Source organism: Podarcis cretensis (assembly GCF_951804945.1).
Source record: "Podarcis cretensis genome assembly, chromosome: 8".
Taxonomy (NCBI): Eukaryota; Metazoa; Chordata; class Lepidosauria; order Squamata; family Lacertidae; genus Podarcis; species Podarcis cretensis.
In genome coordinates, this window is record NC_137177.1 from 65008401 (window position 1) to 65033558 (window position 25158).

Below are 25158 nucleotides of genomic sequence, written 5' to 3' on the forward strand. Positions count from 1 at the left end.
TCACCTGACAGAAATGGCCACCTCCTTCAGGATGTGCTCATACTCTTCCCGGAGGGTTTCCCTCTCCTGTTGCAACCCCAACAGCTGCCCTGAAATCTTCTGGCTGTATTTCTGACACTGGAGATGCTGAAAAGGAGATTTGGCATGGGGTCATCAGTCAATTGCCAACCAAATTCAGCCAGAGGCCAGCCATGTGGACAAGATGGCAGGCGGTCACTTGTGACAGAGCACATGTAGCTGCTGTTCTAAAAGGACAATCCCTGGTCTCAACCTTGCAGAGCCTGGAACCAGAGAATCTAAGGGCTACCTGCTCCCATATGCTCACCCAAGAGGCACTGTATAGGCTACCATGAAAGGGTCTCTGTAATGTTGTGATAATTGTTCAGGTAACTATAATACATGATTTTAGTATGTGTTAGGTTAGGAGGGGAAGACAAAATGTGCTTGGAAGTGATTGGTGATTGAATAAGCATTTGAAAGGGAGTTTGAATGCTGATGGGAGACACTTTGGGGTGGGGGGTCAGCTGAGTTTGGGAGTGGGTGGCAGTGGAGAGAGTGTTTGGATGGTAGCAGGGCTGGTTTAATAGAATAGGATCAGTATTGCTATCAGCCACTGCTTTATATGAGACAAAGTAACAGGTAAGCGAACACAAAATTGAAACCATCTGCTTCTGTACACTAAATAATCACAAAAGCCTTATTTATTATATCTGTCTTCATAGATTGAAAAAATGGTAAACTGAATTCATTGCTGGATTTGTCCACCCCTAGCAGCGACCTTTTCTCACCTCATTGGAGAGGGTTTTCTTCTCTTCTTCCAGGATCCGCAACTGGGCCTCCTGATGCTGATGCTGGATCTGCAGCTCAGCAAAAGTCCTGGCCAGCTGCGCCTCATTCTCCTGGGAGTGCCTGAGCTGCTGCTGCAGGTCTTCTGTCTGCTGATCCAGGAGCTTCCTGGCAGCCAACAAGGAGAAAAATCCGGTGATGCAAAACAGGAAATCATCCAGTGTGGTTCATTTTTCCATGGTCATTAGTAACAACAGGTTGTATCCAACTAAGTTCTACTCAGAGTAAACTTATTAATGTACCTGGGTTAGTGAATATCAATGGGTCTAGCTTTGAGTAGAGCTTGCACTGGACATAACCTAATGACTGGATACCAACTGCAAATATGGTATTTGGCAAGTTTGACAGTTTTAAAGCTTTTCATTTTGTTTACTAAGATAACTAAAATTGGATCACTCTCTGGGGCATCACCACATTTTTTTTTTTGGTAATGCCAATTATCCAATTCAAAAATGCAAATTATCCTTTGCATCTTATCCAATTCAAAATAGCCCTATCATAGTCTCTCAGCCAAGCCTACTTCATAGAGTTCTGAGGATAAAATGGGAGCGAGAAGAAACGTGCATGCCACCTTGAGCTTCTTGGAGAGAAAGTGGAATGAAAATGTAATTATTAATAAAGAATAAAGAGCAAACTTTTCCTGGACAAATCCCTACTGCTTATCAGCTGGCCAAATCCCCCTACACCACAGAATTTGTTCCTGTCTTACAGAAGAGAAACTGAGGTGATTTCTGCTACCTTTTTCGCTGCTCCTCTTGGAACTGCCGCTGGGCCTTGGTTTCCTCTTCCCTGGCCTCCTTCAGCTGCTCCTCTAGCTGCTTCCTCACCAAGACGTGGGTCTCGGAGAGCCGTACTTGGTGGTGAGATTCCTTCAGTGTTTGCTGCAGGTCCAAAATCTAAGAAGAAGGGTGATGCGATACAGCAAGAGCTCTGAGTGGCCCAGGTAGGTAACCATTAACAAAAGGGACCTGAAGAATTTCGGAACTAAATAGTCACAGCTGTATGGGATGCACCTTCCCAGTCTGCCAGAGAAGTTGGAGGGGAGGAAAGAGCAGCCTCAGGAGCAGCAGAGATTTGGAAGGAAGAGATACGTAGAAAGCAAAGCATTGCCTCAATGTGGGAGATGCAGCAGGAATGAACAAGGAACTCTTTATGGGCTACAACAACCCAGTGACACTGATCAGGAAGCAGCAAGAGGGACAAAAGCTGCAAGGAGGATGATTCAAACTAAAGAACATTATTTAAGAACATAAGAAGAGCCTGCTGGATCAGGCCAGAGGGGGCCTGTCTAGTCCAGCATCCTTTTCTCACAATGGCCAACCAGAGACCTATTATGGGAAGCCCATAAGCAGGATTCGAGCACAAGAGCACTCCCCCTCCTGTGGTGTTCAGAAGCATTGCTGCCTCCAAACATGGATGCAGAGTGCAGGTATTCTGGCCAGCAATAGCCCTCTCCTCCATGAACTAGTCCAGCCCTCTTTTAAAGCCATCCAAGTTGGTGGCCATCACTGCCTCCTGTAGGGGCACATTCTACTGTTTAACCAAGCCACACTGAGGCACATAGTGCAAAGCAGGGTCTAATTTTTTTAACCAAACAAATACTTCTGCAACTCTTCAGGATGGCATTGTCGAAAGCAACTTGGGACCGTGAACCCAGCTGTGGCCACTGACCTTTCTCTCAGCCTCAGTGGCCCTGGCTTTCTCCTGGGCAATCTTCTCCCTCAGGCCGCTCAGCTGCTTGGCTGCCTGCGTCTGCCTGAGCAGCTCCAGCTCCAGCTCTTTGACCTTCTGCTGGCTGAGCTCCCACTGTGAAGTGAGTGACGAACAGGCCTTGGCGGAGTCGGAAAGCTTCAGCTGCATTTGCCTCAGCTCGGCTTTGACCTGACAGGGTGGGGCAGAGAAAAGGTGGCACTTTCAGGAAAGTGGGACAACAAAATGGCAGTTCCCTGATAACTGTCCAGGCCCTCATTGCCAGGCAAAGAACTCCAACTCCCAGCTATGGGTCTGTCAAAGGCTTCAGCACTCAAATCGGACTGGGACATGAGGCAAACAGGAGGTGACATGGTTCAGCTGGTACATAAAAGTATTGATACAGGGCTAAGTGCAAGCTGAAATGGTGATCCAACAAGCAACACCTTCTGTTTGGAGAGCTATTTGAATGGCAAGACTAGGCAAGTATATGCCAACTGAGTCTTACTCAGAGGAGACCTACTGAGATTAATGGACCTTAAGTTAGTCATGTCCACTAATTTCCAAGGGTCTGCTTTGGGTGGAATTTGGTTGGCCACAGCCCACAAAATCCAGCCTGAAAGGGCCAGGAATAAGCAAGAAGCACCTCATGCATCGCATGATGAAAATTATGTGTTAGTCAAGTGGAGATGCTTTGGCCTAACAAAGCCAGGGAACAAACCTGTTCAATGAACACATGTCTTAAAAGGAGGAGGAAGAAGAAGAAGGAAGAAAAGGAGGAGGAAACAGAAGATAAAGAAGAAGGGACATGTCCTCATCTCTTTCAAAACTGTCACTTGGCTTTCCTGCCCCTATGGGGATGGGGTCACCTACCTTGATGTTTTCTTGCTGAAGCAAGATGTTGCATTTCAAGTTCTTCTCCCTTTCGTACCTCAGCTCCTTCTCGGCGGAGCTGCTCAAGTTCTGGATGCGCTGAACATCCTGCCAGAGAAAATGCCCGTCCTCCTTCTGCTCAGGTCTCTCCCCCAGCAGACCCTGTAAGACAGAGCAGAAGCTGTGAGGAAGGCAGCTGATACAGTTGCCAGATGAATGCAGAGAGGAGCAACACAGGGCTTGGACTGGGACTGGCACCATTTCCTGCTCTCAGTGACACCACCTGAGCAGTATTGGCCACAAGAGTTGGGGACACGCCCAACACTGCCTAGGAGCCTTCTGGGAACCAAGTGATGCTCAGTAGCCAATACCTGCCACAATGCTCCCAGATCTGCTGAGCTCTCTCAGCCATACCAATAGATCACTGAGGGTTGCCAGTAGACCATGGGTTGTATACATTATCCAATGCAAGTCCTACTCAGAGTGGACACACTGCAATTAATGCATAGTTCAGCCATGGAACTTGCTTTCACAGGAAGCAGTGAAAGCCACCAACTTGGATGGCTTTAAAAGAGGATTAGAGAAATTCCTGGAGAAGGCTCTTGATGGCTACTAGCCATGCCAGCTATGCTGGAAATCACAAGAGGAAAGAAGGCTCATGAGCTCTGGTCCTGCTTGCTGGTTTCCCACAGGCATTTGGTTGGCCACAGTGAGTACAAGATGTTGGACTGCTAGCCTGAGCTGCTAGCCTGCTCCAGCAGGTTCTTCACATGTTCTTAATGGGAATGACTAACTCAGGTCCATTCTTTTCAGTGGGTCTACTCTGCATAGGGCATAGTTGAATACATCCCTATACGCCTGTGACTATGGACTATCCACCCACCAACAAAACATTAGGAAGAACTAAGAGCATAAGAGCTGTTCAACAGTGGAACAGACAACCTCAGGAGGTAGTGAAGTCTCCTTCTCTGGAGGTTTTTCAACAGAGGTCGGGTGGTCATCTGTCCAGGATTATTTAGCTGTTATTCTTGCATTGCTGGGGGCTGGACTATATGACCCTTAGGGGGCCCCTCCCAACTCTACAATTCTAAAAAATAGCTTTGGAAAGTTCTAGGTTCCTCTGTTTACATCTGCATCTGCTATGATTCCATGTTCCTACTGAGATAACCCCCCCCCAAATCACAGCACTTTCTCTTTTTTGCAGGAGGCTGTCTTACTTTGGGGGACCTCTGTCTTGCCGAGAGGTATTTCATTCAGGAAGCCTTCTTACCTGCTTCGGTTCCCCATCTGTGCTCCCCATGGGAGCCTGTGTCTTGCGGGGTGGATTCTCTCCAAAGCCAGCCTCACGCTTCGCCCTGACATTTGCCGTGCTCTTGGTGTTAAGCTGACACTGGAGATCCAGCATGTCTTTCCTTAACTGCATGTTTTCTTCCCACAGGCGTCTTCTCTCTTCATAGCTCTCCTTAACCTTCTTTTCTAGTTCCTCCGTTTTCTTCTTGCTCTCTAACAATTTAACACTTCAGGTTGAAGGTGGAGGGGGGAGGAGAGGAGAGAAAGAGGCCGACAGATATATGCCATTTACTGCAGCATAACCTATTAAAAATGGGGTGCAAGTTTTGTAATTCCCCCAAGATAAGGGACAAAAATATAAGCATGGATACTTGCTGGAGTATTGGTGGCTTCTTGACATGGGCTGTGTACAAACCATCCACTTAAAGCACATGATATCCCCCAGGGAATCCTGAGAACTGCAGTTTGATAAGGGTGCTGAGAGTGAGCCACTTCCATATGGTGTGGAAGTGAGCCAAGCCCTATTCAGAGAAGCCCTATGAAAGTCATGTCTACTTATTTCAGTAGGTCTGCTCTGAGCAGGCCCGACAAGGGAGACAGCTCAGTATGCTTAGAAATGCATACATTGAGATAAAATATACATTTTAAGTCTTTATTTAGATATTTTACCGCAGCTGCTCTCTTTCTTCTCCCTGGCTGTGGATCTGATCTTCCAAAGCCCTCTCCTTAGCTGTCAGCTCAGGGCACATCCTCCGGCTTGCCAACGATATTTCCCCCGGTTTTTTCCCTTCTGTAAGAATGTGGTTGAGCTGCTCACATTCCTGGAAGAGCTCTGACACCTGCAAGGTTAGGAACGCAAATATCCCAAGTTAAGAGCGCTGACCAGGACCAAGTAAAGTGTGGCCCTAAAGGGGTGGGCTTGTGCAACTCAAACAGCACCCTCACCCTTCCAAATATCACATGGCAGTGTTCTGAAAATGTTGGGGGACCTCACTCTGTAATGTGGCGTGGGTCTTCCTGGTTCAAGGTGAGGAGTGGGAGGCTAAGATCCAGTCAAAGTGTACTCGATGGTCTGTCTCAACAGAAGGAAGCTTATTCATGGGCATTGTTTTCAAAGCACTTGTGATTACTAAGCTTCCCCCAAGGCTCACCTTCATTTCCAGCATCACATTCTCCTGCTGTAGTTTCTCAAGAGTCACGTGCAGAAAATCTCTTTCCTCAGCTGCTCCCCGAAGCCGCAGAAGCTCTGACTTGGAACTGTGCAGCTCCTGGTTGAACAGCCAAAGGAGTTAGCTGGGCCGGCTTGCAATGAGAGCTCTTTAGCTGGCAAATTACTGTTATAGTTTGGGGGGTGGGCTCAGTCTGGATGATACCCAGGGGTCCTTTCCAAGCCTGTGATCTTGTGTATGTGAGGCTGGAATCTCTAAAAGGAATCTTGCTGAACCAGTCAAACTATTTCCCTTGTCAAGGCACCAGCTGACCTAGTTTTTGGAGGCTTTCTAAAAGCAGCTGACAATAATAATTTGGGGACCACTCACTTTCTTTCCATCTTTCAATGCTTTCTGTGTCATTTCGAGGTTGCAGGCCAGCTGCTTCCTCCACTCTGTCTCCTCCAAGAGTTTGCTTTCCAGCTCTTCCACTTTCTCTCGCTTACTTTTCTCCACCTGAGACCAGTGAAAATTGCAACCATTGTCAGCCTGCTGAAAGGGGAGGTCTGCAAGTGTGGACCATGCAACCCAAAGGTGGTGGGCCTCAGAGGTGCAGCCCCACCTTCCACCTCCTTCCCAATCTAGGGGCCCCCAAAATACCCCCTTCAACCTTGTTCCTTGCCTCTTGGGAATCTGCCACTTTGCTTGTTTCTTCGTCAGCCATATCGGATTTACTCTTCTGCGCTTTCCACAGTTCTGCCTCTAAACGAGAAATCTTGACACACACCCCAAACAAGAGGGAAGAGGTTTTATTTTAGAAAAAGAAGTGCCTTTTTTCAGTCCCCCAACCCCTTCACACAACTCCTGATGTTGGAATACATGGCTTGGGTGCCCAGGTTACCTGAAAGTTCATATGTCCAACTACAAGCCTGCCCTAGTTTTAAGATCCTCAGGTGAGTACCTTCTCTCCGAGAGACATGGCTGGTGATGACATGAGAGACAGCCTTTTCTGTAGCTGCTGCCATATTGTGGAATTCCCTCCCAAGAGAGGTTACACCCTCTCTATCAACCTATCGCCAACAGGTTAAGACCTTCCTGCTCAGATAGGCCTTTGGAAACGAAGGGACAGATTATACTGACCTGAAGTCAGGGCAAACTGGATTTTAGTTGCTGGTTCTGAATGTGTTTTGATATATTTTAATGATTATTTGTATTTTATAACAATGTTTTTAAATGTAACCTGAGAGGAAGGTGGGATAGATGTGTTATATGTATTAATAAATTATATTTTAAGATGTGGTAGATATAATATTTAAAATGCTTTAAACATTTACTGAAATTTCAGCAGCCAGTATTCTTTGTATTTTGATTTTGGGATTCATTGTTTAGATTTTTATGTTGTTTACTGCTCTGAGCTTCCACAGGACGAAGGGCAGTATAGAAATGGAATCAATCAATCAATCAATCAAAGAAAAGTTGGTTGAGAGTGTGAGCTGAGAACTCATGAGCTCAAACCTCACCTTCCCTCTGAATCCTTTGGAAAGTGGGCTATGCACCGCCACACATGTATGCAAAAAAAGGCCTGGCTTCAGGTGCCGGCATATCTCATGTAGCAAGGCCGGGTGCGATGTCTCTGCTTGGGACCACACAGGATCACTACCAGTGGGAAGACACAGCTCTGGGCTAAATGGAGCACAGGCTTGACTCAGGACCAAACAGAAAATACGTTAAACTGGGGCTCCAGATCCTGCTAGACTCCAGCCCCCATCAGTCCTAGCCAGCTGGGTCAATGGCAAGAGATGATGGGATTGCGGCATCTGGAGCACTGGTTCCATTCACCTAGGAGAGATATGGCTGTTTTTGGTTTTGCAAAGAACCCTCCATCAAGAGAGGAAACCCAGGACCTCGTGGTCTGGCCAAGGCCAGGAACTAGGCTTAGGAAGCAGCATTGGCCCTACAGTTAGGCCAGGGCTAAGGAACCTCTCTGAGCCCCCAGATGTTGTTGAACCACAACATCCATCACCCCTGACTGTTGGCCATGCTAGTTAGGGCTAGTTGTTGTCTAGGAGCATCTGAAGGGCCACCCTTCCTACAAAGCGAGGAAAACCAAATGAAAATACCTATGTAACATGTTCTCTCACTGATCTCCTCCAATTGAGCTACTCCTGGGTATATTATGTTTCTTTCTGGCTCTCTATCACTGAAGTATTCCTGTAGCTCCATCTTATGAAGGGAGGCACATGAGGCCCTTGGCTCAGAAAGACTCCAAGTGCTCTTGACAGTTGGAAACTGTTAACTCAGCCTTATAGCTTCCAACTGTTTGGGGTTCTAGATCACTTTCCTGCCAGGGAGATTTTCCCTGCACTGGACCCAATGATCAAGCCCCGCATCAGTCCTTTTACCCATCAGCGTACATTCACCGACACAGCATACCAAAAATATGTTATGTAAGGGCAAATGAATGACAAGAATGTGCATATTTATTTATTCAGAAGCCTTCTTCTGTTCCAAATTTTAAAATGCCTGCTGAAAACTCTTTTATTCTTCAGTCAGGCTTACTGCAGGCAGTTAAGAAGACATCTTTCCACAATAGTAAAAGGTAAAGGTAAAGGTACCCCTGCCCGTACGGGCCAGTCTTGACAGACTCTGGGGTTGTGCGCCCATCTCACTTAAGAGGCCAGGGGCCAGCGCTGTCCGGAGACACTTCCGGGTCACGTGGCCAGCGTGACATCGCTGCTCTGGCGAGCCAGAGCCGCACACGGAAACGCCGTTTACCTTCCCGCTGGTAAGCGGTCCCTATTTATCTACTTGCACCCGGAGGTGCTTTCGAACTGCTAGGTTGGCAGGCGCTGGGACCGAGCAGCGGGAGCGCACCCCGCCGCAGGGATTCGAACCGCCGACCTTTCGATCGGCAAGTCCTAGGCGCTGAGGCTTTAACCCACAGCGCCACCTGCGTCCCAGTCCACAATAGTACAGTACGATAATTTCTTATTTTAACCTTTCAAATATGGTTTTTATTGTGTGGTTTTATGTGCAGATCACTGCGATCACTTTGGTATTTTTAAAATGAATTAGCACCATATAAATGTTTAAATAAATAAAACATAACCACTTGATTGTAAATTGGGGGAAAGTGTATATAATGCGTATGTTATGGGAAATGTGCCTGAATTTATTGAATGAATGAATAAATAAATAAATAAATCACAAACTGATGTGGAAAAGGGGTGAACTGAACTTAAGGTTGTTAAAAAAAAAGGAACCCAGAGAAATCAAAACTGATAGATTGTCTGTCATAATAACAATAACAACAATAAAAAATTATTTATACCCCGCCCATCTGGCTGGGTTTCCCCAGCCACTCTGGGCGGCTCCCAATAGAATATTAAAAACACGATAAAACATCAAACATTAAAAACTTCCCTAAATAGTGCTGCCTTCAGATGTCTTCTAAAAGTCAGATAGCTGTTTATTTCCTTGGCATCTGATGGGAGGGCATTCCACAGGGCGGGTGCCACTACCGAGAAGGCCCTCTGCCTCATGTCCCAGAATTTAGAGACTGTCTCCTCCCTCCAAATCCTACCTCAGCCTCTACCCTTTTTCAAAGTTCACTGCCTGCTTGCCCTCCAGTTCAACCAACCATTTCACACCGTACAGACGTTCAACAACAACACAAAATGCCTTGATGGTCAACAGGAGCCCAGCTTGCAAGCGTGTGAATTGGGCTTCAAAAGCCCCTCCTGGACCCCAAGGTCTAGAGGAAAGACAGCCCTGTGACTTGCCTCAGTGGGAGATACAGGAAGCAGAAGGCTTATTCCATCAACTTTGCCAGAGGTCTGGCTCCACCAGGCACCTCCTGCCCCTGAAATGGGGCAGCTGATCATTATAGGAATAACTGTTTAGAAATTGGTGTCTGAGTTTTGATTTTCCTCTTCCCTCCCTTTCCCTTTTCCCTTGCATGTCATTTTTTTAAAAACTGTAAACTTTCGCAGGCATGGACTGTCTTGTTTTGGGTTGTATGTGGGAGCCTTTGGGGCTGATGAGCGGGGTATAAAAATGCTCTAAACAAGTAACACCTGGCCAGTCTGGGTTACCTTCCTCTGCAGTCCGTCTATCTCACACTCAAACTGCTCCCGCTCATCCTTAGTCTGGTTCTGTGTCTCCCCTAGGAGGGACTCCAGTTCCTCATTCCTCTCCACCAGGTCCTCGTGTTCCCGTTCCAACTTCCGGAGCTTGTGCAGGAGCTGTGAGTTTTGGCATTCCACGCCTTCAATGGCTTGGCGGCACCTACGTCAAAGTGAAGCACATTGGCAGGAGGTCCCTGAAGCAGCTGGCACAGTTTAAGTTAAAGATTTGAAATTAATGTTCCCATCTTCAATTGGGCCCAGAAACTGACTGGCAATCAAAGGTGCTGTGGTACCTGATATAACCTGAGATTCTACCAGTATCCACTGTGTGAATGGACCAAAGCAGAAATTCACAAAATGTAGCTTGTGGAAGCAAGGATTGTGGGCAATGAAACAACAGCGTCAAAGAAAGTGGCACAGTGACATAATTTGAGTGATCACAGAATTGCAGAGTTGGAAGGGACCACAAGTATCATCTAATTCAACCTCCTGCAAAGCAGGAATCTTTTGCCCAATGTGAGGCTCGAATTCACAACCCTGAGATTAAGAGTCTCATGAACTACCAACTGAGACTTAGTGGAAATCATTTGCTTTTTGATATTTGCTTAGCTTATTCACCTCTGATGTAGGGCCTTGTTATGTTCAGCTTCTGAGGCAGCTTCGTCCAAAAAGCTTGTTTCTTCTTCAGCTTTCAGCTTTCCATTTTTATCCTGTGATCCAAGAAAATTTAGGAGCATAGTAAACTACCTTATATCCAGACAGACCACAGGTCCATCTAGTTCAGCCTGGCCACCAGCAGCTCTGCAGGTTTTCAGGCAGGAGTCTTTTCCAGCCCGTCTTGATATGACCTCATGCATGCAAAGTGGGGCCCTAAACACATTTTCCCATAGTTGCAAATCCTATTCAGCAAAGGTCCTCCTACAACGTTAATTAGAAACTTCCTTCTCCAATAACTTTTGTTCATCACAGCTAAAGAACATACTCTTTACAGTATGGCATAGAAGATAGACAAGACTGGGAAGATCCAGGTTCAAATCCCCTGTTGGCCCCAAAGCTCACTCAGGAAACATGGGCCAGAGACTCTCTCTCTCTGACTAACCTACCTCGCAGGGTTGTCATGAGGATAAAAGGGGGGAATCAATTTATGCCACTCTTAACCTCCTTGGAGAATGCAGGGGACACAAAAATAACAAACATGCAAACAATAAATTTAAAATACCTGCAACAAGCAGCCTTCTTCTTCTTTAGTTTGGTCTGTCCTGGCTAATACATATCTTGGCTCTTCCTCAGTCACCTGATACTTGGGAACCTCCTCATCAAGCTTTTCAGCCTTAAATGCCAAAAAGAAAGAAAGAGAAAGAAAGAAAGACAGATTTCCAATGGTCTTCATTCAGAAGAGAGAATTCACATGCAACCTCTGCTCTTCTGGGCCAGTTAACCTAGGTTAGAAAGACCCCCTCAGAGCAATTCCTTGCCTGCTGAGGATTTCCCCCTCCAAAATGATCTTGCATAATCTAAAAACAGTTTCTCTCCGTTTCTCATTTTTCCATTCTTCAGTTCTCCACAATTCCACATCATTATGTATTTTTTTTAAGTAAGTTCTCATGAAAAAAGTACCAGAAGTTTGGTGTGTAATTCTCCTAATACACACATTTTTGCAAAGCAATCCCTCCTAATATAATACATTTTGTATGCTCCCCCTCCCCAATATATGCATTTATATGCAAACTTTACCCTAGTACTGTATAAGTATTTTTGTACACATTACTTGGCTGGAGAGCTGCCTTATAAAATTTAGAGACGTGTTAATAATGAAAACTGAATCAGAATTCTCCCCTATCCCTACTCAGCACTGAGAGGACCACCAAGCATGGGTAGTTGCAGTTAGCATTTTGGGTCGGCAGTATAATAGGGTCAGCAACTTGGGCCATTGGCAACTGCCTGAGGCTGCCAGCCCTTAGCGGCGAGCCTGTCTGAACAGATCAACACAACAGTTTAACTAAAAGCCAACCTGGTGCTCCAAAGGTTCACGTGCACAATCCCAACCTCCCCTGCCCTGCTCAGGTAAGCTGCAGCAATGCTGGTGATAGATGGGTGGCTCTTCGGCTCCACCACACACACCACACCGTCAACTATGGTCACTAGTACTCCAAACATTAGTGACCCAGACTGACCTGCTCCAAGAACATTTGTCTCTCCGAGTTGAGGAGTTGGACTCTGCTGCGTAGTGCCAGGATTTCTTGGTCCAATCGGGTGTTCAGCTCCCTGGCCTTCTGTAGCTCTGACATTTCTAAAGGCAACCAGGGGCTATGACCAGCAGGTATCCAAGTAGACGCTGTTCTACATCTCAGAAATGGCACTGTTTTGCATTTTGTGACAGTGGCTCAGGCCACGATTGCCAAGTTTAGGAAGTCTTTTATCTCAACAAGCTGGAATATTGGTATTCCAAGGCGTGGCATAAGTTAAAAGTGCCCAGGGGCCCAAGTGCTTCTTTGCCATAGGGTCTAATTTTATTTTATATACAGATAGAGAGGCTCAGGAGCATCAGGTCCCACAGGACCATGCGACTGTCTTGGGTTTAGTGCAGTTCAAGGTTACTTTTTAGCTTTTTTCGCATTAAAAAACGAAATTGTTTTTTATGTTTTTGTTTTTTATTGCTTTTATGTTATGGAAGCCTTTGTAATTATAGATGACATATCCTTTCCCTCTTGGTATGTTTTACTACTGTATCCCCTACTTATTTGTTGGAAATGAGACAATTTAAAAAAAAACAACGGGGAAAACTTGTTGGTTATTATTAAAATTCAATAAAAAAAATTGGGAAACCAGAAAAATTAATGACCCAGTTCTTTAGAGGAGGCACACAGCCTACGATGTTTCCGCCACCAAAATCCTCCTATCATCACAGCAGTGCAAATTCCTGGACACATGACCAGGATATTGTTACTGAGTTGTGTCATACAAAGTGCTTTTTTCTTGGGGGGCGGGGCGGGACAGGGAGACACATATCCCTAAACGTTTTGTGAATCCTTGTACTTCTGTCCATTTACTGTATTTATTTTCCCCGATTTGAACTATAAAATGGTGATTTTCATGAATGAAAATGAGAATATCCCTAAACATTTTTAAAGAAAAAAGCACTGGTCATACCCCTGCTGGAAGAACCCTCTTCAGAGTTTAGCCTGGCGCTCCCAAAGCAAAATATCACAGGGGAGCAGTCAGTGAAGCCAACCAAAGAGATCCAGGGCCCTCGGGGGAACTAGCAAGCCAGCCTACCCTGCATGACACAAGTAGGCCCTTCTCAGGCTGCATTCAAATGACACTTTATTCTGTCTTCTTGACATTTCTTTACATGCTCAGTTTTCTCTTTTATTTGATCTTTCATCCAGCAAAAAACCACTTCTGGGAATCTAGTAGAAGTTTAATGCTCATCCATGTTAATTGTTTCCAGGGGGGAATACAGGTTTACCACTTCAGGCTACAGGTGGGGCTCAGTTGACTGGATGCTCTTTCAGCACAAAAAGGCTCCTTCTGCCTAGAAGACTAGACGGTGGCTCTAGCTCAACCTTTTCCCCTGGCATGTTTTCAAGTACAAGGAATAACTGGGGGTTGAAGGAACATCCAGTCATGCCTCTTCCTACAATGTGGAGTGGTGCAGCTCAGATCCTAGTTGACTGCCCCAGTGAAAATGTCGTCAGAGAGGGACTGGGACTGAGAAATACATGGAGACACTTCTAGGCAAGGCCAGGATTTGGCTGTTGCCCAGAAACATTGATAGCCAATAAGGGGGAACCAATGAGCTGCCTGGGCAGATGCAGCTATGATGGAACCGAGCAGGACAGCACAATTCTCTCTAATAACAAACTCAGCTGGTTGAGTGCCAATAGGATCATGCTTTTAAAAGCCACAAAGAAACAAGAGAGGTACGCCAACATGCTTGTGGGGAATCCTAATGTTTGCAGAAGTACAAAAAAGAAAAGAAAGAAAAAAGAACAAGGATCTTAAGGAAAATCCTTGCGGGGGAGAGAAGGGGAAGCTAAGGGAGCAAACAAACCCTGAAATATTCTTCAAAATTTGTTCATTCACCCTATCCCCCCAAATTGCTAAATGATTTTTAGGAAAAGAAAAGGAGATGAGGAATGGAACGGAGTATCCAGATCGCGAGCATGCTGGGGCAGGAGTACTCCATGCTGCCTCTAATATCCATTTCACATGATGAGTGCGACATTTTGTTGCAGTTCCCCCCACTTACATCTCTGAAAACCAAATGCAGAGAAGGCTGTTGCCTTCATGCTCTGCTTGTTAAATGCTCTGCTTGTTAAACATCTCTTTAGCCACTGCTGCAAACAGGATGCTGAACCAGATTGTCCTTTGGTCCAATACAAATCATAATTATTCCTGCAAATATGCTAAGCAAGTGATATAGGCAGCATGCAACTTACCACTGTCTTTCACCTTATTCGCCTCTTCTTTCAAGCTCTCTGCCATGGATGGAGCTGATTGAAAAATAGAGCAGTTTTGGGGGGGTGGGGGGAGGAGAGTTATAGATTACTGCTGTCCCTATAATTAAACACATACACAGTAAGTACAAACAGTTTGCTGGAACAGTGTTCTTCAATCTTGGGTCCCCAGATGTTGGGACTACAAAACCCATGATCCTGGTCAGGGATTATGGGAGTTGTAGTTCAAAGACATCTGGGGACCCAAGCCTGAAGAACGCTGCTAGAAGAACTGTCCCAGAAATCTCCGATCAGAGGGGTCTGTGTGCCATAGGCAATGCTTCTCTATTTACTAATTTTTAAAAATCCATTAATTTATATTTTAAATGGATGTGTGTGGGGCACCAATAAACAACATTAAAGCAATTGCTAGGGACTAGCCATGTTCATCTATCATTGCAAAAACAAGAAATAATATTGTTGTTAACCTATAATAACCCACAGTGATCTATTAAAAGTGAAAAAGGCTGCTTTGTTCCTAAAATAAATCAGGGATTCCATCTGATTTGTTTTGAAAAGGTAGAATAAATCCTTTACAACAGATTTCACAAATTATTAAAACACAGGTCTTCTTAATACATCACCCAGAAGCCCAAGTTTAACCTATAAAGCCTATCTGGATAAATTTCTAACCTTGAAACATGGAATGCCACAGAATAACATAAAATTCAAAATACTAAAAGCCATAGATACACAAACAAGTGCAAAAAAAGAAAACACCACTTGCAAATTGTAACAGATTTCTCACTGGCTCAATGCACTCGAGGGTCACCCAGAAAATGAATCCACCAGCAGCTCTGATGGGGATCTGGTGGCGCACTGCTGTCGGGAGGCTGAGGCACATTGTGCAGAACGTGTCCTCTGAGGCAAAAGCTGCCCTAAAAAGAAATTGATCAACCAAAGCAGAGCAGGAGGTTGGACTGTGCTGAGCAGAGCAGCCAGTCTGGGACCCACACGAACTGAAAGTTCTATGGTGATTTTGCAACACTCTCTGCCTTGAGGGAAAAAGGAGTTTAGAGGGTCACATTCCCAACTTGTCAAGTTTTCGGGGGGGGGGGGGCTCCTGGGGAGCCTCCTGTGTTTTACAAAACAGCTTCCACGTATTTTTCCTGGAAAGTAGCTATTTTGGGGACAGAGGCTGAATATCTCTCTCCTTGAACTCAGTTCCCAGATGAGAGTTCTTGACTGCCTTGAATGCAAGTTAGAAATCTGAGCTGGCACAGATACCAAAATGTGTGTCAGGCTGTGTTCATCCCCATTTCCTCTTGAGGGAGATCACCTGGTCACAGTGGCCCACGCTCTGACAACACCCAGATTAGACTGCTGCAATGTACTACATGGGAGGTTGCCTTTGAAAACGTCTAAAAACTCTCTTGGATAAAATCAAAACAAAACAAACCATAAGTGCTACACCACTAGCTGTGGTTGGCTATATGGAGCACATCTCGCCATTCCTTAAACAGCAGTGCAAATTCTTGGACACACAACCAGGCCATTGAGGGCAAATAAAGAGAATAGATTTGTAGCCCCCTTGGCCATTGCCAATATTTTTATATGTCAACATCATCTTAATGTATTCGTTTGTGTTTATATCTTATGTATGATGAGAGGGGAATTGACGTAATGTGGCATCTTCTGGAGAAGAAAAATGGATCACAGCCAAGGTCCGCCAAAAAAGTTTGAGTTGTCAGTGGCTGCAAGCAGATGGAACTCACCCAGTTTGCTCTGGTTTTCCTTCTGTGTGGCCAATTCTTCTGTCAGCCTCCAGATCTCTGCCTGCGCCAACTGCAACCTGTGTGTGGCTTCCTCCAGGTGCTGCTCAGAGTGCCTAAGCAAGGCACTTTGTCTAGCCAGCTCTTCAGCATGAGACTAAAAGACAAAGTACAATATTTAGAGGAAGGGCCCTGGCTGGGGGTGGCCTCTCTGCATCCTAGGTGCCAGAACCATCATTTTTAACAGATGGACACAAGCGGGCAGAATTAAGGGCCAATGACATTGCTTCTCACTCAGGCCCTGTCGGGATGGGAAGGTGGTGGTGGGAGCAGCAAAGCTTTCTTAAAACTGGTGGCTTCATCTTACAATAGCACACAGCCCCTAGTACAGAGGTAGCAAATGTGGTGCCTTTCAGGATTACAGCTCCCATCAATTAAAACAAACAAACAAACAAACAAAAATCTGTGGGCAAAATAGACCAATCTTCTCCTGACTTTGTACAGGACAGCTTCATAAGATCTTCATCCCATAGGGGACTTTCCATTTCATTTCCCAAGGTTTCTGTCAGTGATGTGTCTGGTCCTTCCACTACAACTTCTATAGACAACTTTTTCCAGGAATTATGTGATACCTTAAAAAAAATCCATGCATGGCTGTCTTTCAATTGACACCATGTTACCCTTGATGTGCCCAAGATACACTATGACGCTAAGCAGCATGAGCAGAAGTGAAAAGGGTTGGACCAATTTCTCCTCTTTATTACTTTATGCATCATCTCTTTGGTGCACTGCATAGATTTCCGTTGCTCCTGAAGCTCATCTTCTAGTGTCCGCTGGATGTGATCCAACTGATCCTTAGACAAAAAAGAAAAAGGAAGAAAGAAAGAAAGAAAGAAAGAAAGAAAGAAAGAAAGAAAGAAGAATTATTAAAAATACATAACTTCACCAAAATACTTCCCCTTGCATTTCTTCGTAGTACTAATATAAATAACACGGAGAGTAAAAACAAACATAATGTTTTATAGGGTGAACAGGTGCTATCTGAAAACATCTCTTCTGCTCCCTGAATATACATACTTCTCCCCTATCAATCTGGAGGGAAATTAACTGGGAAATCTTATGTTTTCCTGTCTTAGTAAGACCTGGAAACAAAATGGACGATATATTTTTTTTAAAGGAAAAAACCAGCTGAGGAGGCTAGCACATGAAGAACATAGGAACAGTCTGCTGGATCAAGCCAGTGGCCCATATAGTCCAGAATCCTGTTCTCACAGTGGCCAACCAGATGCCCCAGAGGGAAACCTGTAAGCAGGATTTGAGCACAAGAGCCCTCTCCCCTCCTGTGGCTTCCAGCAACAGGTATTCAGAAGCATGGCTGCCTCCATCTATGAAGGGCAGAGCAGAGTCATTATGGCTAGTAGCCTTCAATAGTTCTCTCCTCCATGAGAGGTCACTGGTCTTCAGCTGCTGAGTCAGGACCCTGTGCAACAGGGTGGGGAGCCTGTGGGCCTCCAGATGTTGTTGGACTCCTGTTCCCATCAGCCTTGGCCAGCATGGCCAACAGAAGTTGTAGTCCTCATCAGAAACCATTGCTGATCTACAACACATCACCCAGAGACCTACCAGTAGATTGCAACCTAGCTTTTGTCCACCGCTGGTGCAGACAATACTGAGCAAGGCAGACCAATGGCATGACTTGGTATAAGGCAGCTCCCTATGATTCTAGGGCAGAAAATGCTGCCTCAGTAATCCTGGCCCCAAATGGACACCATGGCATTTTTGTTTCCGATGCTACACTTGAATGAAGACTATACTATGACTCTTTTGCAAGTTGTACTGGGAGCCTCTCAGGGCTTTAAGGCAGAATACAAAAGCATTCCAAAGAAAGAAGGGTGATGTACCTGAAGCTGAGCAGCGCAAAGGCTTTCCAAACAGCTGGGGGATTGGAGTTTTTGCTCCAGTGCATCTATCTTCTCCAGCAGGGTGCTTCTCTCAACCAGCAAATAAGCAACCTGTTCACTGGGGCTGCTGTGGGCGATATCAAACAAGCCTTCCTGCTCCAACATTTCTTCCACTTCCTTCTGCTGAGATTCTGGTGGGGTGGGGAAGAAATGCACATCTAAGCATCCTAAAAAAAGAACCAGCTTTCTTGGAAAGAGTTGCTGGGCTTCAACACAAGGCCAGAGACAGGAAAGACACACCTCCAAGATCCATAGCCAAAGAGGGGGCTGCCTCCACGCCTGCCCAGAGAGCTAAAGGCAATTCAGCTGCTGCTTTGTTGTATTCACTCATTCCACTTCCACCTCCAGAAAATAAGATTTGCAAGATTTTTGTCCCATTTAAAAACAAAACAAAACTCTGTTCTCCACACTTGTCTACCTCTATTCATAAAAAAATATCACTATCAGAGCACTTTACAATAACCAAATACATATACAATAAAACCCACATAAAACCATAAAGGATAAAATCAAAGATCATCAACTGTCTGCAAAAACTTGGTGGCACAGAAAAGTTTTGAGCAGACATTTAAATGTTTAAACAGATGGCACTTGCTAAATCTTTATTGGAACAGCATTCCACAAGACTGGGCCAACAACCCTAAAGGCTCAGTTTTGTGTTACTGTCAGATGAGGCCTCCCAACTTGGGGAACAACCAACGATGCTCCTGCAGGTGATCTCCATGACTGAGCTGGGTTAAAAGGGTTCAAGAGGTATCCAAGTACCCTGTGCCTAAGTTGTTTAGGGATTTGCAAGTTAATACAAGGCCCTTGAACCCAGCATGGTAGTAAGTGGGCATTCAGTGTAGCTGTTTCAACAATGGGGTCACATATTGTCGGACAACAGCTCCCATCAACAGTCTGGCTGCTGCGTTCTGTACCAGATGGACCTTCCAAATCAGGCCCAAGGGCAGCGCATTGCAGTAACCGAGCCTCATGGCTCCCAATGCATGGACTGCAGTGGTGGGGCTATCACAGTCCAGGAACAGCCATAGCTGGCAAACCAGACAAAGATGTGGGATAAATCTAGGGTATCATTTGGCTACTGTCTCTAGTTGACCTCTGATTTTAAAATTTTAAGTCGTTTTATTGAATGGTTTTATGTATGATTTTTATGTATGCATTTTTTCCCATGAAATATTTTTATAAACAAAGAAATAACCCATGCAGCATGATCCTAGCACAGCCATTTCTGCTTCCCTCTTGCTCCCCTTTTGGCCATTACTGCCTATCCTCGGCCTTTTGTAACCCCCTTTATTAAACTGCAGTTTAAAATCAAAGGGGATAGCAGAGAGTGGAAACCATGGAGATGTTTTCGATTCCAAGAGCAAATGGAACCGGCAGCACAGCCTCTGAGTGGAAACATGCAATTGATTTGGACAGGGAATGGACAGTCTGGCTTTTGCTCTGTTTAAGCATGCGGAGTTCAGGGAGTGGAGGGAGGAACAGTCTTGCTTAGGTCCCACAGCAATGATTCCTATGTACTTTCTGTTCACATAGAAACATAGGAAGAACCCTGCTGGACCAGGCCAAAAAGAGCCCATCTAGTTCAGGATCCTGTTCTCGCAGTGGCCAGCTAGATGCCTGTGGGAAACAAGCCAACAGGATTTGAGCACAGAAACACTCTCCCCTCCTGCAGCTTCCAGCAACTGGTATTCAGAAGCATTGCTGCCTCCAGCTGTGGAGGCAAGTAGCCATCAATAGCCCCTCTTCTATTTGTCCAGTCCTCTGTGAAAGTCATTTAAGTTGGTGGCCATAACTGCCTCTTGAGGGAGCGAGTTTCATAGTTTAACTTTGTGCTGTGTGAAGAAGTCCTTTCTTCTATTTCATCTCAATCTCCCAACATTTAGCTTTGTTGGATGTCCACAAGTTCCAGTGTTATGAGAGAGGGTTTTGTTCACTTTTGTTCTGTAGGCAAAACCACTGCTGTTCTCCTCTCTAGATTCCTTCCTTCCATGTGATAAGCCCCGGCTAATCTGGATGGTTCAGACATCACTGTCACTGGACAGATTCTTTTGCATTCACTGGGTTCACATTCCATAAAGATGGCACAGGTCTTGCTGATGACAGACTCTACTCTGTCAGCTGCCTCAGGCCAGTGGAGAGTAAGTTGCAGCTCTCCAGAAGTTGTTGGACGCCAGCTTCCATCAGCCTTGCCAGTGGCCAAGGATGATGGGAGCTGGATCCAGCAACAGTGAATTTTGGACCTTCTGCATGAAAAGCAGATACTCTGCTGGCGAGTTTCAGCCTTTCCCCTTACTTTTTTCAGCGGCCCACTTAAGTGGTCAGCTTTCCTCAATGGCTGACCAGATGCATTTGGGAAGCCAGCAGGACCTGAGTGCAACAGTAACTCTCCCCACCTGCGGTTCCCAGCATAATGCCTTTGATTCCCTGCTTCCCCTTCCAGTCCTGGCAAGCACCAGCCACCAACCGTCACTTGGGAGGTGTGAAACCAGGGCACTGTGACTCTCATTGGGGAAATATGCTTTCGTTGGGAACCTTATACTAAGAGAAGAGAGTGCTGGGAACCAGGTTTCAACGTTAAGATGTGATATGTGGCATGGGTTGAATCAGATGAGAGCTGGAATACCATTACTGTTTTTGAATATGCTGGTCTCTTCTACTTCCATCTCTTTGAGGATACATTGAGAAGGTGATGCCTGTTTTATCTTGTTGCTGCTCTCTTAATTATTTTCCATGTAACTTTTCTGTGCATTGGCAACTGAGATTTAAACTGCCGTAAGCTGCTTCAGGAGGCCAAGTTGGCTGCACAGCCAGGCACAAATACAATAAACGAGCAGGTCAATTTTAAAAAACACTTATTTGATTCTAACACATCAGCAAAAACATCTTCTATGTGAACGCTTAAATTGCTCCATTCTTTTGCTTGGTTGGTTTGTGTGCAGGGCAATTTGGGCTTTGTGGTTTGGAGGCTGAGCACACCCCCCCCCCGCACTAAAGCCGTTGATCCATTATCACATAATGCATCGATCCACCCACTAAATGCATAGCACAGGTTAGGCAAGAGCTGTGGAAGTAGCTTCTTCCTCAAGGTCAGCTCTCCGCTTGCGGCACTGCTGAGAACCACTGTGGGCAATGAGCAGAGGAAAGCAGCAAGAGCTCAATTCTGGTTTTGCAACTATACTCATGAGTATAGTTATTACTTTCCTAACTCATGTTCAACCCTTTAACTTAACCACCTTATGTTCAACATTTATTTAACAGGACGAACTTAACAGGATTTAACAGCTAAATGGTAAATATATTTAACAGGATTTAATAGGTTATCAATGGCTACTAGCTATTGATGGCTATACTCTGCCTCCACAGCTGGCAGCAGCGATAACTCTGAATACCAGTTGCTGGAAATCACAGGAGGGAGAGTGCTCTTGTGCTTGGATCCTGATTGCTGGTTTCCCACTGGGCCATCTGGTTGGCTACTGTGAGAACAGGATGCTGGACTAGGTGGGCCATTGACCTGAACCAACAAGCTCTTTTGTAATTAAATTAAAGCATACTTATTGCATCCACATTTACTGCCTGGTTTGTTTTATATTGATTCCAATGCAACAAAGAAGGAGCCATTTTTTCCTTGAAGCCTCCACTGAATGAATCTCTCTCTTTTGTAGCTGTGTGTCAGAACCCAGATGTTTGCCCACTTCCTGTTTAGTCATTTTACAGAGAAAATATGTCTCCAAAAAGGGCCAAAGGAAAGCCATTCTGTAGTCCAGAAACATCTGGAGGTCCACAGAATCCTTTTCCCCAGTCCAAAGTAAATATACCTCTAGATAACAGATGCCGAGGAGGGGAAAACATCAGGAGAGACTCTGGCCCTCAAGGTCTGTTTTAGGATAAAATACATTTGGAAATGTGTACACTGAGATAAAATGCAGGTTGTATTGAACTAAGCTGTACTCAGGATAGAATCACTGAAATCGCAGAGTCCATTGACTTATCTTATTTTTACGATAAAATGCATATTTAAGAACATATTTAAAACATGGGTTTCTGTACAGACTTAAAACCACAGATTAATCCAGTAAGCACATCACAGACACCTGGACTGTGGTTCTCAGGGCTCCTGAGGTGAGCCATTTCATGAGTTCCCCTGGAACAGTCAACCTGCCCAGCACCTCTTATTTAGGGAAACTAGGGGTGGAAGTATAAGAGGAAGAAAGTTACTTCATTGGGAGAGAAGGGAAGCAGGGCTCATTCCATCAGCCAGCAGAAAGACCAATTCCATCTGGTGCCTCCTGCCTCTGAGCTGCTTCCATGCCAGCTGGCCATTATATTTATTATTTATTTGTAAAAATATTTATATACCACTGTATCATAAAAATATGCCAAGCAGTTTACAATATAAAAACAGAAAACCAGACAATAAAGCAAATCTCAATAGACCATTGTAGTTTAGTTATCATCTTCCAAAGCAACTACTCTATTCCGAACTTAAAAATGGAAAGCATAATGCTGGTGGTCAACAAAAGAGGTTTAAGTCTGCTTTTTTCCTCTTCCCTCCCTATCCCTTTCCCCTTGTGTATTGTGCTTTATACCTTGTAAGCCTGTGGTCAGGGACTGCCTTGTTTTAATTAGTTGTATTTAAGCCACTTGGCGAATGTTTTTGGCTGAAGAATGGGGTCCAAATGCTCTAAGCAGATAAAGTAATAAAAAGCAGGTCTACGCCCCACTTTCCAGTTTGATCAAGATCCTTGAGAGCAATGGGCCAGCTGAGGGGACACTTTTGGGAGGGTGGCCTCAGCTTCACGGTCCTGGATCTGACACATTCAGCAAAGTGAGGGAGAGAGAGAGTACCTTGCTCAAGTTGTAGCTGTGTAACTTCCACCCTAAGCTGCGCATTTTCTCTCTCAAATGCAGTTGCCAAAGAATCCCGTGCTTCCGTCAACATACGGATGTGGGCCACGTAATTTTCCACCTGAAAAGAGGACAAAGCAAGTCTATGATTCCCAATCAGCAAGGACAGGTCAGGCTGCATTATTTGCCCATTTATTTATTTATTTTAAAGTACATGCCGCTAAATCATAAAAATATACCTATGCACTTTACAACATGAAAATGATAAAAACCGCACAATAAAAGCATAAAAAAGGGGGGAACAATTTGAAAGCAAGAAAGTTAAAAACAAGCATCAATAAACCACTGCAGAAGGATGAACTCTCAATTGCCTGCATAGGCCCTGAGGAAAGGTTTTCAGCAGGCCTTTCAATACTGGCATAGAAGGTGCCTGAATCACTACTGAAAGAGTTCTACAGAACTTGACCGATGACACTAAAGGTTCGATTTCTTGTTGTCGTCAAATGAGCCTCATCAACTCGAGGAAATACTGTCAACGTTTCCAATTTTTTAAGGGAAATTCCCCTATTCCGAATAGGATTCCTTGCAAGAAAAGGGAAAAGTTGACAGCTATGCAGAGATGCTGCTGTAGATTATCTCACCAACTGAGTTGGGTTTAAGTGGAAGCTGTAAATTAACACAAATCCCTTGAACCTGTGTCATTAGTAAATGGGCAGTCTGGGCAACTGTTTTAACAACTGTGCTGCATATTTTCTGCCAGAAGCCCCCATCAGCAGTAACATCTACTGTGACTGGCACCAGCGCTCCAAGGTCTCAGGCATAGGTCTTTCCCAACAGCTAATAACTGAAACTCTTTTGCTCATGCATTCATTCATTCCTGTCTTCTATGGCAAAACCCAGTTTTTGTTTCTGGGCTCAATTTAAAGTGATGGTATTAAACTTTAAAAACCTGATTATTTGGGATCAGGTTGTTTGAAAGACCACCTATACCCATACTAATCTGCACTGTGCTGAAATTAGGTTATTTCTTTAACTGTCAGCAGATGGAGTCATTGCTTTGCTTAACTCTTGCTGTGACAAATGAGTTTTTTTTTTCAGCAGACCAACTCACTTCAACACTCCTGAACTTGCTTCAGGATCACAATGCAACTTCCTGTCAGATCGTGCAGCTCTCCAGATCTGACTATGCGGTTTTAGTGTATAGAAGGAAGGGCACACAAAAATATATATTTTAGGTAAAATAAGGCACACAAAATGTGTAACACAGAGATGAGTTTTTTCAATGAAGCTGTACAAGACAGAATGGCACAGGCCTATGCCTTAGCACCCAGCGAGTCAGAGAAAGAAAAGAATTAGGTTGCTCAGTCCATCCCTACGAGTGCCCTGCCTGAAAACACTATGGGACTCCCTACACCAGAGCTTTCCAAACTTTTCATGTTAATGACATACTTTTTACACAAGCATCATTTCGCAACACAGCAATTCAGTTTTACTAGCAAACTCGAGGTAAAACTAACTCCTTTCCAGCCCCAGGAATAGTGTAGGAGCATTTGCATGACACACGTATATGCTGCAGCTGACACACTAATGTGTCACGACATACAGTTTGGAAAGCTCTGTCCTACCTTCTGCTCAATATTGAGGTTAACCTTCATGTAGATTTTCACAGGTTTGAGAAATCTTCAGAGTCCCCTAGATCAGAATGGATTTATGCTGTTCATAGCTAAAGAAGAAGCCTTCAAACTGTCTAGTGCTAGAGAAGCATTTCCATTTTAACTGGTGGGCATGGGACTGTTGGTACATCTGCCACAGAGAACTCCTGCACATCACAGAGGATTCAGGTAGCTTTTTTGGATTATGCCCATGTAATCCAGTGCTCCACTAGACTGGCCAACTGGATGTCCTAAAGGGAAGCCTACAAGCAGGTTTGGAGTGCCACTTTTCAAAGGTGGCAGCACTCTTCCCACCTATGAATCCCAGCAACTGCTATTCCGAGGCAGATTACCTCTCACAGGGGAGAAAGAACACACCATCTTTTGGGCACATAGATCCATCATGACTGATCTTCCCCTTATAACCAAATGGAAAAAACCAACAAAACACAGTTGAAAGCCACTGATCTAAAGTTTGAATCAACAAGAGTTTAAGGTCAAGACAAGGGA

At 44.9% G+C, this 25158-nt stretch overlaps 1 protein-coding gene across 3 annotated transcripts in view; it reads right to left on the reverse strand.

Moving 5' to 3' along the window:
• Positions 1 to 25158, reverse strand: part of CCDC30 (coiled-coil domain containing 30) — a 36430-nt gene that overhangs the window by 4441 nt on the left and 6831 nt on the right. For 2 of the 3 annotated variants that reach the window (XM_079987950.1, XM_079987952.1), the window contains exons 3-21: positions 22997 to 23117; positions 18086 to 18276; positions 16949 to 17038; positions 16188 to 16341; positions 14416 to 14469; positions 12148 to 12263; positions 11193 to 11303; positions 10592 to 10683; positions 9941 to 10133; positions 6529 to 6621; positions 6237 to 6362; positions 5850 to 5966; positions 5368 to 5537; positions 4679 to 4925; positions 3409 to 3570; positions 2518 to 2727; positions 1585 to 1742; positions 789 to 954; positions 5 to 126 (exon numbers count right to left, since the gene is read on the reverse strand). In XM_079987950.1, coding sequence (XP_079844076.1) covers positions 5 to 126; positions 789 to 954; positions 1585 to 1742; positions 2518 to 2727; positions 3409 to 3570; positions 4679 to 4925; positions 5368 to 5537; positions 5850 to 5966; positions 6237 to 6362; positions 6529 to 6621; positions 9941 to 10133; positions 10592 to 10683; positions 11193 to 11303; positions 12148 to 12263; positions 14416 to 14469; positions 16188 to 16341; positions 16949 to 17038; positions 18086 to 18276; positions 22997 to 23117 — 2693 coding nt within the window. The remainder of the gene's footprint in view (positions 1 to 4; positions 127 to 788; positions 955 to 1584; positions 1743 to 2517; positions 2728 to 3408; positions 3571 to 4678; positions 4926 to 5367; positions 5538 to 5849; positions 5967 to 6236; positions 6363 to 6528; positions 6622 to 9940; positions 10134 to 10591; positions 10684 to 11192; positions 11304 to 12147; positions 12264 to 14415; positions 14470 to 16187; positions 16342 to 16948; positions 17039 to 18085; positions 18277 to 22996; positions 23118 to 25158) is intronic. The other variant, XM_079987951.1, reaches the window with a different exon arrangement.